The sequence below is a fragment of the Chiloscyllium plagiosum genome, chromosome 2 (genome assembly GCF_004010195.1).
Source record: "Chiloscyllium plagiosum isolate BGI_BamShark_2017 chromosome 2, ASM401019v2, whole genome shotgun sequence".
In the NCBI taxonomy this organism is placed as follows: Eukaryota; Metazoa; Chordata; class Chondrichthyes; order Orectolobiformes; family Hemiscylliidae; genus Chiloscyllium; species Chiloscyllium plagiosum.
In genome coordinates, this window is record NC_057711.1 from 29,918,628 (window position 1) to 29,934,819 (window position 16,192).

General features: G+C 38.0%; 1 protein-coding gene across 3 annotated transcripts in view; it reads left to right on the forward strand.

Annotated features, from left to right (window-relative positions):
• The window catches only part of cdk7 (cyclin-dependent kinase 7), a 53,048-nt gene that overhangs the window by 22,862 nt on the left and 13,994 nt on the right, over positions 1-16,192 (forward strand). For 2 of the 3 annotated variants that reach the window (XM_043706637.1, XM_043706645.1), the window contains exons 3-9: positions 6,029-6,062; positions 7,176-7,243; positions 9,246-9,314; positions 9,435-9,545; positions 11,251-11,369; positions 12,128-12,227; positions 14,319-14,405. In XM_043706637.1, coding sequence (XP_043562572.1) covers positions 6,029-6,062; positions 7,176-7,243; positions 9,246-9,314; positions 9,435-9,545; positions 11,251-11,369; positions 12,128-12,227; positions 14,319-14,405 — 588 coding nt within the window. The remainder of the gene's footprint in view (positions 1-6,028; positions 6,063-7,175; positions 7,244-9,245; positions 9,315-9,434; positions 9,546-11,250; positions 11,370-12,127; positions 12,228-14,318; positions 14,406-16,192) is intronic. The other variant, XM_043706654.1, reaches the window with a different exon arrangement.

Consider the following 16,192-nt stretch of genomic DNA (forward strand, 5'->3'; position numbering starts at 1 on the left):
GTATGGAGTCAGCTATTACGAGGGGGCATAGCTTTAAATTAAGGGGGGGTAGATATAGGACTGAAGTTGGGGTAGGTTCTTCACTCAGCGAGTCGTAAGTTCATGGAATGCCCTGCCAGTAGCAGTTGTGGACTCTCCCTCTTTATGGGCATTTAAGCGGGCATTGGATAGGTATATGGAGGATAGTGGGTTAGTATAGGTTAGGTGGGCTTGGATCGGCGCAACATCGAGGGCCAAAGGGCCTGTACTGCGCTGTATTCTTCTATGAATCTATGAATCTATGTTCATATGTGAAAAGTAATGCTCTAGATATTTGAGAGTTAGTGCTTTGTTTTACTGAGCTGTATTATTATTATTTATTCATTTATTGTTTATTATTTATTTAAATAGTTAGTTGGGGTTTTTAGAATTATTTTTATATATATTTATACATTTGTACATGGGTTTTTAAACTTTAAATCTTTCTTTGTATTGTTTTGGATTGTATTTTGTATTTGTAATATTAAAAATCTGTTTTTCAATAAAAATACATTTTTTTTTAAAAAAGCGTTATGGACTTTATCTGTGGATATATAGAATTCAAAAGCAAGGAAGTTAACTTGAAAGTGTATAAAACATTGATTTGGCCTCAAATAGAGTATTACCCAAAGAATCCAATTCTAGTCACCAAATTTCAGGAGTGATGTGAATACATTCGAGAGAGTGCAGAAAAGATTGACCATAGTAGTAGATGAGGAACTCCAATTATATAGAAATATTAGAGACATTAGGGCAGTCTTATAGAGTCATAGTCATATAGCATGGAAACAGACACTTCAGTCCAAACAGCCCACGCTAAACATAATCCCAAACTAAACGAGTCCTACCTGCCTGCTCCTGACCCATACCCCTCCAAACCTTTCCTATTCATGTACTTGTCCAAGTTTCTTTTAAGACACCTACTATTAACCCTATCTACCCCACCCATGATTTTATGAACCTCTCTAAGACCATAAGACATAGGAGCAGAAATTAGGCCATTCAATCCTGGCTGTGAAGCTTATGCCCGAAACATTGATAAAAATTCCTGAAGAAGGGCTTATGCCCGAAACGTCGATTCTCCTGCTCCTCGGATGCTGCCTGACCTGCTGTGCTTTTCTAGCAACACATTTTTCAGCTGTGAAGTTTATCAACCCCATTCTCCTGCTTTCTCCCTGTAACCTTTGATTCCCTTGATACTCAAAATCTATCTATCTCGATCTTAAATATCCTCAATGACCTGGCCTCCACAGCCTTCTGTGGCAATGAATTCCATAGGTTCATAATTCTCTGGCTGAGGAAGATTTTCTTTATCTCCGTTCTAAAAAGTCTTCCCTTTACTCTAAGGTTATGCCCTTGGGTCATAATCCCTCCTACTAATGAAAACATATTCCCAACATCATCTGTGTCCAGGCCATTCAGTATTCTGTATGTTTCAATTAGATTCCCCTCTCATCCTTCTAAACTCCGAGTATAAACCCAGAGTCTTCAAATGTTCTTCATATGTTTTAATTCCTGGGACCTCCTCTGAACTCACTTCAGGGCTAATGCATCCTTCCTGAGATATGGGGCCCATAACTGCATATAATACTTCAGATGTGGTCTGACCAGAGCCTTGTAGAGCCTCAAGTAAATCCCTGTTTTTATATTCAAGTCCTCTCAAAATAAATGCCATCATTGCATTTGCCTTCCTAACTATTCACTCAACCTGCAAGTTTACTTTGAGAGAATCCTGGAGTAGTACTCCCAAGTCTCTTCCCACTTCAGACTTATGAATTTTCTCACCATTGAGAAAATAGTCCATACCTCTATTTTTCCTACAAACGTGACCTCACACCTTCCCATATAGTACTCCATCTGCCACTTCTTTGCCCATTCTCCTAACCTGTCCAAATCCTTCTGCAGTCTCCCCATCATCTCAATGCTACCTGTCCTCTACCTATCTTTGTATCATCTGCAAACTTATCCAGATTGCCCTCAGTTCCTTCAGCTAGATCGTTAATGTATAAAGTGAAAAGTTGTGGACACAATACGAGCCTTGCAGAACACCATGTCACCAGCTAATATCCTGAGAAGGACCCTTTAATCCATGCTGTCTACTTTCTGCCAGACAGCCAAGCTTCTATCCATTCTAGCACCTTATCTCTGACACCATGGCCCCTTATCTTACTCGTAGCCTCCTGTGCAGCACCTTGTCAAAGGCCTTCTTGAAGTCCAGGTCGATAACATCCATTGGCTCGTTACTTACTCAAAGAATTCCAGCAGATTTATCAGGCATGATAAAACCATGCTGACCATCCTTCCCAATGGATTTCAGGATCTTGCATATGACCGAGTTTAGGGTAATCAGTCTGTCATTTTCTGTCTTTTGCCTTACTCCTTTTTAAACAGGAATGTCATGTTAGCAATTTTCCAATCCCCAGGGATCCTCTCTGATTCCTGCAATTTCCTGAAAGATCACCGCTAACGCCTCTGATATCTCTTCAGCTATCTCCCATAGTCAGTCTGGTCCAGATGATTTCTCCACCTAAAGGCCATTCAGTTTTCCTTGCACCTTTTCCTTCGTGATGGCCACCGTACTCTGCAACCTCACACTCTTGAATATTTGGGCTACTATTCGTCTCTTTCACTGTGAGGGTGACACGAAGTAATTATTCAGTTCCCCAGCCATTTCCTTGGAGCCCACTACTATTTCTCCAGCATTATTTTCCAGTTGTCCAGTGTCGTCTTTTGCCCTTTATGTGAAGAAATTCTTACAATCTTCCTTTGTATTACTGGCGAGCTTACTGTCATATTTCATTTTCTCCCTCTTATTTTTGTTGCCCTCTTGTCTTTGTAAGCTTCCCAATCCTCTGGTTTCCTACTGCCCTTCGCCAAATTATATGTTTTTATGCTCTCCCTGGTCAGCCATGGTTTCCTCATCCTCCCTGTACCATGCTTCCTTTTCCTTGGGATGAATTTCTGCTGTGTTTCCAGAATTACTACCAGAATCTCCTGCGATTGCAGTTCCACTATCTTGCCTGCTAGGCTCCTTTCCCAGTCAGTTCTATCCAGCTCCTCTCTCATGCCTCTGTAGTTGCCTTTATTCAGCTGTAATACTGTTACCTCTGATTCTATCTTCTCCCTCTCAAATTACAGAGTAAATTCAATCATGTTATGATGACTGCCTCCTAAGGGTTCCTTCACCTTAAGTTTTTTTTATCAAGTCTGCCTCCTTGCACAACATTAAATCTGGTATTGCTTGTCCCTTAGTGGGCTCCACCACAAGCTGATCCAAAAAGCCACTTTATAGACATTCCACATTAATTTTCTTGCAATCCACCACCAACCTGATTTTCTCCATCCAACTGCATATTGAAATCCCCCATGATCACTGTAACTTTGCCTTTCCTACACATCTTTTCTATCTCCTGATGTGTCTTGTGCCCAAGCTCCTGACTACTATTTGGAGGCCTGTACATAACTCCAATTATGTTTTTTTCACCTTTGCGGTTCCATGAGGTGATGTAACAGGGAGAATCTATTCCAACTGGTGGAAGGATTGAGAACCAGGCAGCTGGTATGTCTGAGAGGGGCAAACAAGGAAAGGACTCCATGGCAAGGAATCATAGACAAAGTTAGATTAATTGGAGTTGAAACATTGGTTCTTGCTCTAGCACAGAGAAAAGAGCTAGTTTGTTGAATGCCTGGTAAGTGGTTAAAGTCTTTTCTTAAATGTAATTTCAAATGCAAATTGGTAAAGTTTACAAAATATATAAAATGCAACATAAATAGTGAAAAATATATCAAACAATTAAAACTCATTAAAGATCAAGAGTTGACTGATGGGGTGGTAATTGGTTGGGTTGGTTTTGTCCTTCCTTTTATATACAGGGCATACTTTAGCAATTTTCCACATTGTTGGATAGATGGTAGTGTTGTACTGGAAGAGCTTGGCTAGGGGAGCAGCAAGTTCTGAAGCACAAGTCTTCAGTACTGTTGCCGGAGTCTTCGTGTGGAGGGAATGAAGACTGGTATCTGTAATACTGGAGACTACTGGAGGAGGCAGAGGTAAACTGTCCACTTGGCACTTCTGCTGAAGATTGCTGTGAAGGCTGCAGCTTTGACCTTTGCACTGATGTACAGGGCTCTTCCTTCGTTGAGGGTGGAGCCGCCACCTCCAGTGAGTTGTTGAAATGTCCTCCTCCATTCACTACTGGATGTGGCAGACTACAGAGCTTAGATCTGTTCTGTTGATTGTGGAATCATTTAGCTCTCTATCACTTGCTGTTTATGCTGTTTGGCATGCAAGTAGTCCTAGTTGGTAGCTTCAGGTTGACACCACCTCCTCAGGTGTGCCTGGTGCTGTTTCTGACATTTCCTCCTGCACTCTCCATTGAACCAGGGTTGATATCCTGGCTTGATGGTAATGGCTGAATGAGGATGCCAGACCATGAGTTTGCAAATTTTGCTAGAGTGTAATGCTGCTGTTGATGACCCACAGCGCCTCATAGATGTCCAGTCTTGAGTTGCTAGATCGTTTCTAAGTCTGACCGGTTTAGCATAGTGATAGTGACACAAAACATCATGGAGGGTTATTCTCAGTGTGAATGCAGAACTTTGTCTCCACAAGGACTCTGCAGTGGTCACTCATGCCAGTAATGCATCTGCAGCTAGTAGATTGGTAAGGATTATGTCAAGTATATATTTCCCTCTTCTTGGTTCCCTCATTCCCTGCTGCAGACCCAGTCTAGCAGCTCTGTCCTTGAGGACCTGACCAGCCTGATCAGTAGCACTGATGCCAAACCACTCTTGGTGGTTGTTGAAATCCCCCACTCAGTACATTTTGTGCCTCTGCCATCCTTAGTGCTTCCTCCAACTGTTACTCAACATAGTGGAGTACTGATTCATCAGTTGAGGGAGTGTGGTATATGGAATCAGCAATAGTCTTCCTTGCCCATGTTTAACCTGAAGCTTGAGACTTCATGGGGTCTTGAGTCAATTTTGAGGGCAACTCCCTCCTGACTGTTGGGCAGACTCTTCTACTGGGTCTATCCTGCCAGTGGGACAGAACATATCCAAGGATGGTGATGGTGATGTCTGGGATATTCTCTCTAAGGTATGCTTCCACAAATGTAACTGTCAGGCTGTTGCTTGACTAGCCGTGAGACAGCTCTCCCAATTTTAGCACTAGCCCCCAGATGATGATAAGGAGAATTTTGTAGAGTTACAGGGCTGTCTTTGCAGTTGTCTGTTCTAGTGCCTAGGTCAATGCCAGGTGGTCCATCCACTTTTATTTCTTTGAGACTTTGGAGCGATTGATACAACTGAATGGCAAATGAATTCCTAAAGTTCTGGAAGTTCCTGCTGTAATCCTCTACCTTTTAATCTTTCTTCCAACAAAAATTGAACCCTGATTGAAGACATTGTTGAAAAATTGTTTTCTGAGAAGGTCTATTAACAAAACAAAGTTTGAAATTGAGTTTTGAAGGGGAGGAGAGCCTTTCCCTGAGTTTCAGGGATGGAGTCAGAAAATCTGCACTTGCTAGTTTCTGAATGTTTTTGGTACAGATTCCAGCATCTGCAATAATTTGCTCCTACACTGTGTCAATGTGACCTTGTAGATCCACTGTGGAAAGTACACAAAGTTTCTGTGAATCTGTTTGGGACCTGGTATGTAGTTTGCCTACCTACAATCTTTTCTAGAGTTGGTGTAGTATTCACTAGCAACCGTTTTAAAAAAAAAGGAAAACCACAATTGCAATCCTTAAAGCAGAAAATTCACAGAGGATTAGTTGCATATTGAAAGTATCATAAATTTGTCAGCGACATTGTAATGTTATAACAAAATAGGGCCGAAGGGCCTGTTTCCACACTGTAAGTAATCTAAATCTAAATCTAAATCTAAATCTAAATCTAGATTAGTTGCATATTGAAAGTATCATAAATTTGTCAGCGACATTGTAATGTTATAACAAAATACTTCTCTGCTTAAAATCACATCATTTTCTACTTCTGTATTTGCCTCCAGATTAAAGTTGGTCACAGATCTGAAGCTAAAGATGGTAAGTAGTGAAATATTCTATTTGGTTAAGACTTCTAGGTCCTTTTACAGTGGGTAGAGGCTTTCTCGAAATAATTAGACATTTCAGTAGGGAAGGCAACAGTAACCTGGTCAATCTTTAAGATATTTAGGCTGTTAAACGTGGAAACAAAAAACATAGAAGCAGTAGTAGTCCACTTAGCCTTCAAGCTTGTTCTGCCATTCAGTATGATTATGGCTGATCATTGAGCTGAATATCCTAATTCTACCCCCTGCTCTCCCCATAGCCCTTGATCATTTTAGTCAAAAGCTATTTCTACCTCCTTCTTGGAAATAATGTTTTGGCCGCAGCCATTTTTGTACTAGTGAGTACCACTGGCTCACCACTGACAGAGTGAAGAAATTTCTCCTCCTCTCAGTTTAAAGATAAGGGATGAACCTTTTAGGATGATGACCCCGGTTCTGAATTGCCACCACCACCATTAGGAATATTCTTCCTGCATCTAACCTGTCTAATTTTGTTAGAAACGATAGATTTCTGTGAGAGAGCCCTCATTATTCCAAACTCCAGTCAATACAGTCCTAATTGACTCAATCTCTCCTCATATTCTTATTCTCCTCTTCCCATATTCCCCTAAAAATCATTAAACACATAATAAATCAAAACAATTGTTACCGGGGGATGAGGAATCAAATGTTTTTTATTGGTAGTTGGGAGCAAGTTACAACTATAGTAAGCAATGCCTTGTCACATTTGCCATTAATAAACTACTCTGTATTCTGTATTCTATATTCAAATAATTGAGCTGATTTCAAATTTTTATGGCTCACATTTATCAAAGTGTAAGTTAAAGATATATTTTGCAAGTGGCACTTGATAAGTACAGCTATAGACAGTATTAGCAAAGTAAAGTTGCTATATACTTTGAGAAAACAGGTCAAAAGTCATGGGGGCTCTCAATAGTACTGTAGTCTCCTAAACCTAACTTTCAAGTCCACAAACTACCCATTGTTTGCTATTCTTACTAATGGAAATCGATGTACGTTTGAAGGAATTTGAGCCAGTTACAGAAATTTAATTTATTACCATGATTCATGATTCTTTTTCTTAACTCTTAATGATCTGTTGTTCTAGGTATTAATAGAACAGCCCTTCGAGAAATCAAGTTGTTGCAGGAACTCAGTCACCCAAATATTATAGGAGTAAGTAGGAAAGAGTAATTTCAAAATTATTTGTATCAGTAATTTTTTGAACTTGAGTAGGGAAAACTAGGAAGTGAAGAGAAATGAACTGATCACTATAAACTAGTCTGAACTGTTAATGGTTAAATTTACAACCAAAAGAAAGGGAAGTGTTCAAAATAATTAGAGTACAGTGCAAAGTCATTACGTACTTGTAGAAGCTAAAGGCACCAATTATGTAATTCACCAACCATATTTGTCAAATGAATAGGGTTGGAGGTTTTGAGAAATAGGGAGAGGCTGAACAGGCTGGGGCTGTTTTCCCTAGAACGTCGGAGGCTGAGGGGTGACCTTATAGAGGTTTATGACATTGAGGGGCATGGATAGGATAAATAAACAAAGTCTCTTTCCTGGAGTTGGTCAGTCCAGAACTAGAGGGCATAGGTTTAGGATGAGAGGGGAAAGATGTAGAAGAGACCTAAGGGGCAACTTTTTCACAGAGAGGGTGGTACGTGTATGGTATGAGCTGCCAGAGGAAGTGGTGGAGGCTGGTACAATTGCAACATTTAAAAGGCATTTGGATGGGTATGTGAATAGGAAGGGGTTGGAGAGATATGGCCTGGGAGCTGGCAGGTTGGACTATATTGGGGTGGGATATCTGGTCGGCATGGATGGGTTGGACTGAAGAATTTGTTTCCATGCTGTACATCTCTATGACTCTATGATTTTATTAAGCTAAAAGATCATGTTTAGACAAATGCAAGAGAAAGTGTGAACCCAACAGAATGGAAGAGCTACAAGAGCAATAAAACAAAAAGTAATGAGTTGGGGAAAAGGGATTATGAAAACTATCCAAGAACATATCAAACTATGGCAGTTTTAAATTATTATTTACATTGAGAAGGAACGTTAAAAGTAAATTGAGCCAATTTAGGTTGGATACATGTAAGGCTATGGTGGTAACGGGGAAGTAGCAGGTTTGTTAGAAAAGTGCTTTGTGCCTTTTTTCAGGGTGGAGGATGACAAAATATTAGTGACGTAAGAGGACCTAAGGATATATTTATAAGTAACCTTTGGACATAGGTTGGTAATTGTTTGGGAACTAGGAAAGACAATATGTATCAGGATAAAATTCTTTCAATTAACTTGATGTGATTGATGTTCCTGAAAGGATCTGATTTGGTTTCTCAACTTGTGTGTTGTTTATATAGATGGGTAAAGAATAGCTTATCCAGTTTTCAGATCACACCAAGGTATAAGGTACACAAAGTTCCTTTAATCAAAGAGAAAGTTATGGCAAGTGAGACAAAATATATGAGCAAAATTATGGCAGCTGGAGTTCAAAATGGAGATTTTTCAGGTCATTAACTTGAATCTTAGAAAGGGAAATTGGCATATAGAGCTGAGGCAGGTGAATGGAAATGAGGAACACTGTTCACTGGCTAGTTTTTTTTCTGATCTCATATTATACCAAGTGTGGAATAACTGAAGAATAAAATAGATATGGAAAATTATGCCATGACACAGAATTTTCATGTTAAGACACTTCTATGGAATTGACTGTCAGATGTTTCATTATTTAGAGAGTTTATTTATATTGCCTGAAAGTGGACTTTGGAATCACTTTTAACTAGTAGTATTTCATTTACTGAATCTTCAGCTATGTAATACATAAATATGCAGCAATTCTGTATCTATTCCTGTTAATATAGGGAGACTACACTGTAAAACCAAACGCTTCAAACACATTGCTGTGTTAGAGCAAGTACCATCAGTCAAAAGAATCGAATTTGACAGGAGTAGTAGAATTTTTCGAAAACTCTGTTTTCTATGATTAAATAGGTTAAAAATGTAAGTGTTTCTACTTAGCAATTTATATTATCCAGTAATGCTGAATTTAGTAAATTCTGGAGCCACATAGATTTAAACTTATAGTGAGAGATAATAATATCTTGATTTCCTTTTCAGAGTTTAACATTCAAATGAAAAATGGAATGCTGAATTTTGTAAATTTTTTTTGTAGCTCCTTGATGCATTTGGCCATAAATCCAACATCAGTCTTGTTTTTGATTTTATGGAGACCGATTTAGAGGTAATATTTGGCATAACTGTCACTTTCTGGATTGTATTCCTTAAATGCTGAAGGAAATCAGTCGCTATTATGATTATCATTATAAAAGTTCATTTTTAACTGCTCTTTCAACAAATGTAGGTAATAATAAAAGATACCAGCCTCGTGCTGACTCCTGCTAACATAAAAGCATATATGTTAATGACGCTCCAGGGTCTAGAATATCTTCATTTACACTGGATTCTACATAGGGTAAGTTTTATTACTATGTGAATATTTTACCTGTATATCATGACACAATGTATTCCACTCACTTAAAATCCCTTCTAAATCCTTCTAAAGTCTAAATTTTGAGAGAGAGATTAGTGTAGCATTACAATATTGTGTGTACTTTATTAGTCCTGTTGTTTGCAGTATTGTTGTATGCTGTCTTTGGGGAACCCTGCATCCATCCATTTCCTTTTTTAAAACAAAAGGCAATGAAAATAACCTCACCAATCAAGCAGGTTCAGAAGGGAAGAGGGAGCAAGTTCAGAGAGCACTCTGCAAATATTGGCAAATTCATCACTGTGGAGCAGACTTGAACGCTTTCCATCTTGTGCACGAGAATGCAAAGTTGACAACGTTCAAATTCCAGCACGTTTCCTTTATGTTTGCAGATGATACAAAACATAATAGAAAATATTGAGGAGGATAATAGAATTCAAAGGAGCATTGATTGATAAAGTGGACAGGCTGATGCAATTTAATGTAGATATGAGTGAAACTGTGCATTTTGGAAAAAAAAAGTGAGATGAAATATAGCCTAAATGATATTCAGTTATGAGGGGATTCAAGGATAGAGGGATATAGGGATGCAAATTCACAAATCCTTGAAATAGCAGGTCAGGGTGGTAAGACCAGTAAAAAAGCTTGAGAGATACTTGGCTTTGTAAATCGTGAAAAATAAAGCCACATGCTCAACCTTTACAAATTAATGGTTAGCCATTCAACTGAAGTATTATATACAAGTCCGGGCACTGTACTTTAGGAAGAATATTAAAACATTGGAGAGATCTTCGAGGTGTTTGGCAAAATAGTAGCAGTCATGAGGGACTTCAACTTTCTGGAGAGGTTGGGAAACATGAGATTGTTTTCTATGGAGCAGAGAAGAAGATGTAATATTATGTATACAAAATTGAGGTGCCTTGGTAAAACAGGTGGGGAAAAGAACTGTTTCTCACAAGCTGATATTAAAATATTATTGATTTAAGCTAATTGGCGCAAGAACAAAGGGGCAGTGAGGAGAAACTATTTCAAACCTGAAAGGGTGATTCAATCAGATACCTAAGAACTTTTGGAAAGGTAATTAGGCTCTGAGTTTTAAGATAATTTAGGATTATGGGGTAAGGCATACAGTTGGTTCTGAAACAACGTGATAGTTCCATTCTCGTATGGTGTCGCGTTATAAGAAAATTGTGCATTAGTCGCACCATCTAATCTAATGAGGTCAGAATCACATTGTATCCAGGACAAGTAAGCAAAGTTCACGTTCTGTAGATAATAGTCTAAATTCTTCAATTGCATTAAAGCAAATTCTTGTTGAAGAAATGCCTGTTATAGCAGAATTGACTAGTGTGGTTTGGGATTGAATTTGATCATTTTTTTCAAAGAGCTGACACTGAACAATAGGTCAAATAACCTTCCTGTATGTTGTAAAATTCTAGAATTTCTTATATAGTTTGAATATTCTGTATTTCAAATATCCATATCTGCATATCCTCCTTCTTCTCCAAGTAAACAGTTCATGAGCTTTATTACAATCTGTACAAAATTTCCTTTCTGCTTTAACATTACTGTTCTACATTAGCAATTAGTTTTGAAATAATTAGGTTGTTTTTGATCTACATTGCTGACTTCTATAATTTTTTGCATATGGGTAGTAGTTATGATACATTCATTTAAATACATTTTTCAGGATATGAAGCCCAACAACTTATTAGTGGATGAGAATGGAATTCTCAAACTTGCTGATTTTGGTTTAGCCAAGTCATTTGGAAGTCCCAACAGAGTGTATACTCATCAGGTAGTAACAAGGTATGCACAAGAGAATGTTTGAAAACCACCTGACTGTGTAGATTAAAATGAAGCAAGCTGCATATTTTCTGAAGTTTGACTCAGTGCTAGAACATGCATTAAGTCCACTGATATTTTGTATCAAATTTTATCCAGCTTAGAAGATAGGCGTTGTTTCCAAATTAGTTACCTGATTTCCTCCTGTACTGTATAGTGATGTAGCACAATCAAGATGAGAAGAAATTTCCTCCTTTGCTTGGTGATATTGCAAATAATATTATAGTACTGGAAATAACACCAAGTTAGCGAGTATGTGGAATATGAAATGTACATTTATTTTTGGTATTCCGTCTATTCCAGAAAAATGCCATACTTCATATTGTTCTGTTTTTGAAAATTGTGGCTTAATGTAACTTAATCAGTATAAATGGTGTGACACTCATTTAATATTTTTTAAAAATGGATTTTAAACTTTTGAAGCAACATTTTCCTAAATAGTACTGCTGAGGGTGCTGCTCTCTGATGTGCTTGTTTGGATTCAGTTTGAGTTTTTAAAATTTGTGTTCTTGAATTATGATGACAAAACTAACTAGCCATGACAAATGCTTACAACTGGATGCATTGCTTTTTGATTTTATAATAAACCTATTTTGCAGGGAGGGTGATATTGGAAGAGTTCTAGATATTTTTTCTGTTCTCCATTAAATTTTGCTCTCTGGTGATTCTACTTTTCAATTTATTAAAGTATGTTTTTATTCAAATTTATTGTTTTATTTCAGGTGGTACAGATCACCAGAGTTGTTATTTGGAGCTAGAATGTATGGAGTTGGAGTAGACATGTGGGCAGTTGGTTGTATATTAGCTGAGCTACTACTTAGGGTAAGTGCTAATGAATCAGCTAAATTGGGTAAATAAATATTTTGAAAGTTACATTTTAAGATGAAAGTTGCTTTCCCCCAACATGTCTTCCAAGGATGACTTGATCTTTCCTCACTGTATTATGTTGGTAGAGAGTGTGACACTGAAAGTATAAGAACATCAGCAGGAGTAGGGCTAAACTACATTACTCCTTAAGCCTCCTCCAATATTTAATACAATCATAGCTGATTTTCTGCCTCAACTCCACTTTTCTGCCTGCTCCTAACAGATCAAACTATCTTACTCCCAGCCATGAATATATTTAACAATGATGGAGGATGGAGAATCTGAAAATTCACAATTCTGAGTGAAGAAATTATGGGTTCATGTCTGTAGAGGACAGAATTCTAGGCTAACTAGAAAGAGCATTGACAAATTAAATCTTTGGGAAGTCTCCCATGCTGCCACCATTTTATCCTATTCCCTTATTTCATTTCTTTTTTTAAATTTTTTTTTGTTTGAGAACACTTTGAATTACTGTAAACAACTGGACTTTGTCCTTGGGAAGCTACTTATCAAATGACTGTACTTAAATGCTTTGGCTGCCACTTATTACTATTTTGCATATAAATATCAATAAATTGAAAATTGTATTTTACCTAGCACAGAAACTGAAAATATTAACTTTATTTTCTACCACAAATTTACTATACAAAAATGATTAACAATAATCAATCACAAGAAAAAACATCAATGTCATTTAGGTTTGGAGCATTTTAAGTCAAGTCAGTTAATATTTATCAGGTGGCTATCATAATAAGAATTTAGCTGAAAGCATACTGTGTATCTGAACAACAACAATTTTTGACTGGCTGTCCTGTGATTTTCAAGGTAATTATACTTTGTTATTGACCAGCTTTTAGCATTGAAATCTTTAGGTTGAAAATGGGTTCAACTCAAGTGAATCACTAGAGAATTCAAGTCTTTACTTGACCAAAGTGGAGCCATGTTCATAATTTCATGCAGTAGGGTGCAAACACTTAAGAAATGTTATGGTGGTGTTGCTGGCACCAGCAAGCATGTCCAGGTTGCAATTGTTATGGACTAAGCCAGATCACTCAAAATGTTTTTAAGCAGGCAGCTCAGACCATAACTTTGCAATTTGTTTAAGTAAGTATACAGTGAAAATTACCTTGATTAAGTTAGCGCGGTTGACTACTAGATTTTAAAATAGACAAAAATTTATTCACAAAAAAAGACAATGAAACACAAAGAACAGAATAAAAAACCCCTACAGAACTCAACCTATCCAATGAGACTTAATTATGCTGTTCCAAATATACACAACAATCCCAAGAAGCAAACTCACTTTAAAAAAAAGTATCAATGGAATACATGCTTACAGGTTGAAGTTGAAGGGCAGAAAAGAGAGAGCGAGTTTCCACACAGCTCCCTGTTGAACTTCCGACCAGTTCAAGACTGAATTAAAACAGTTTAGCTCAGCTGGAGCTGACCACTCTCCTTTCATTGTACAGGTCACTTCTAAGCATGACCACTTTGGCCTGAGTCTCATCTGTTTACATATTACCAAAAGCCCTCTCAAAATCCTTTTCATCTCTGTATTAAACCAGACTGATTGAAGCCCGACCTGGTTTATGCTCTTCTGAAATAAAATCAAGGCAGAGTCTCCTTGAGCCAAATAACAGCTTTTAGGAAAAAAAGGGCTAGCTTTGTGACACAATTACAATGGCAGACTAGTTAGGAACAACCAAACCCTTACTGCACTCCTGTCATAGGAGTGTTGAGGTCTGACATGGATGGTAGTCAGGCATACTGATCAAATGATATATAACAGTGTACCCCAGCTTGTCCATGAAAAATCTATACCATTCAGAGGGAGCCAACTTAAACATGATTATTTGAGCAGCTGAGACAGTGCAGTTGGATGAAAACTATTGAATTTCCTTTGAATTCCAATGCTTTTCTCTAGCCTGTTATTTTAAAGGGTACTGACCACAGTTCAGCAATATTCCTCTATGTTTCAAAAATAAGGCCTTAAAAAGAAAAAAAATATTTTGTTGCCTTAAATGCCTCGTTTTTATTTTTCTACAGACACCATTTTTACCTGGGGACTCTGACCTAGATCAGCTGACTAAAATATTTGAAGCTTTGGGCACTCCAACAGAAGAATTGTGGCCAGTAAGTTATTTTGAATTTGAACATGGACATTTAATTTAAAGAATGTGAATGAAACCTCTTTGTAGTAAACTCACCAAATCATTTAAAATAGTTTTTACTTAACATAATTAGTTATTTAGTATTGAATTTAAACAATTTAATCCCCAATAAAAATGACTAAAGGGAAGGGAGTCCGCAGCTCTCAGCAAGCAGGAACACCCCCCCCCCCCCACTGATTCTCGAGGTCGTCGAAAAAATATTCGTTTGCTGGGCCTTCCCGAACGGGAAGAGGAAGGCCAGCTTACAGTGTTCCTTGAACAGTGACTCCCACAGCTTTTAAATCTGGAGGCTGGATCAGGCCAGGTAAGGGTGGAATGGGCCTACCGGGTTGCAAAACGCGGGCCCGGTTCAAACCAGCGCCCCCATCTGGTCCTGTTCTGGCTGCAGAGCTACAAGGAGAGGTAGATACTCTTAGAAGCCTCCAAAAATCTTGGAAAAGATCCCCAAGCCATGATCTATAAAGGATCCAAGATCATGTTATTCCAGGACTTTTCCCCAGCTCTGGTCCGAAAGAGGAAGGCATTTGATGAGGCGAAGAAGTGTTTAAAGGACTTAAATATTCAGTACTTCTTACGCTACGCTTTAACCATGAAGGGTCCGTGTATAACTTCGGATCGCCGGAAAAGGCCAAGGAATTTTTGGACTCTTAATCCTTTTTTTTACCTTACTGTTTAATATTATCATGGAGGGTGGGGAGAGGGATTTATTTATTTGTTCTCTACTTAACGATTTTCTCCCCTTTTTTTTAATTATTCTATATATTTATATATATATATATATGCCGGGGGGGTTCTGGTTAATGTTGGTGGGAGGAGGTGGTTACCTTATTCTATTTTACCTCTGTCTCTAGAAGCGGGGTTGTTTCCCCTTGTTATTTTGTATTATTATATTTAATTATTATTTGTTGAGGTTGTAATTTTATAGTTATATATGTTTATACATGGTATTAAAATTACCAAATATATCCAGGTGTTGGTGTGGGTGGGGGGGTGGGGGTAGGGTACTCACTGTTTGTAGTATATTTGAATTCTCCCCATCCTATTGAGGAGCGCCTGGGTCAAGGTTGGGGCACTGGTTGGGAGAGGATATGATGGACCTTTGGAAAGGAAGTGACACCCCCTGGGAACAAGGGGGAAAATCTCCATTTAAATACATTTTATTTTTTTATTATTAAGAAATAGTTTTTTATTATACTGTTGTGAGTGTATTAGAGAGCCTTTATTTTTGTGAAGTTTACATGCTCTATGCTCAGAATGTTCTGGATAGGGTTTCCCCTCCCGAGGGGTCTCGGATTTGCCCGGACGATTATGATTGATCAGTCGGTTAAGTGGTGCACCTGGAATGTCAAGGGGAGTAATTCACCAGTCAAAAAGGAAGAGAATATTATCAAATCTCAAGAAAGAAAGAGTTGATAGAGCTCTCCTACAGGAGATACACCTGTTGGATAAAGAACACTTGAAATTACGACAGGGCGGATTTGATCAGGCCTTTTTTTCTTCTTTTAGCTCAAAATGTAGGGGAGTTGTTATTCTTATTCGGAAGAATTTCCCTTTCAAAATCCTAAAGCAGATAAAAGATGAATCTGGACGATATATTCTGATTAAAGCCCTTATAAATGGAGAGGAATATGGGATTTTAAATTTGTACTGCCCCCCGGCACACCCCTTTAAATTTATAAGGGAAGCTTTCTCAAAATTGATGGCTCTTGGTGCCCGTCATACAATTATAGGGGGAGACTTTAATTGTAT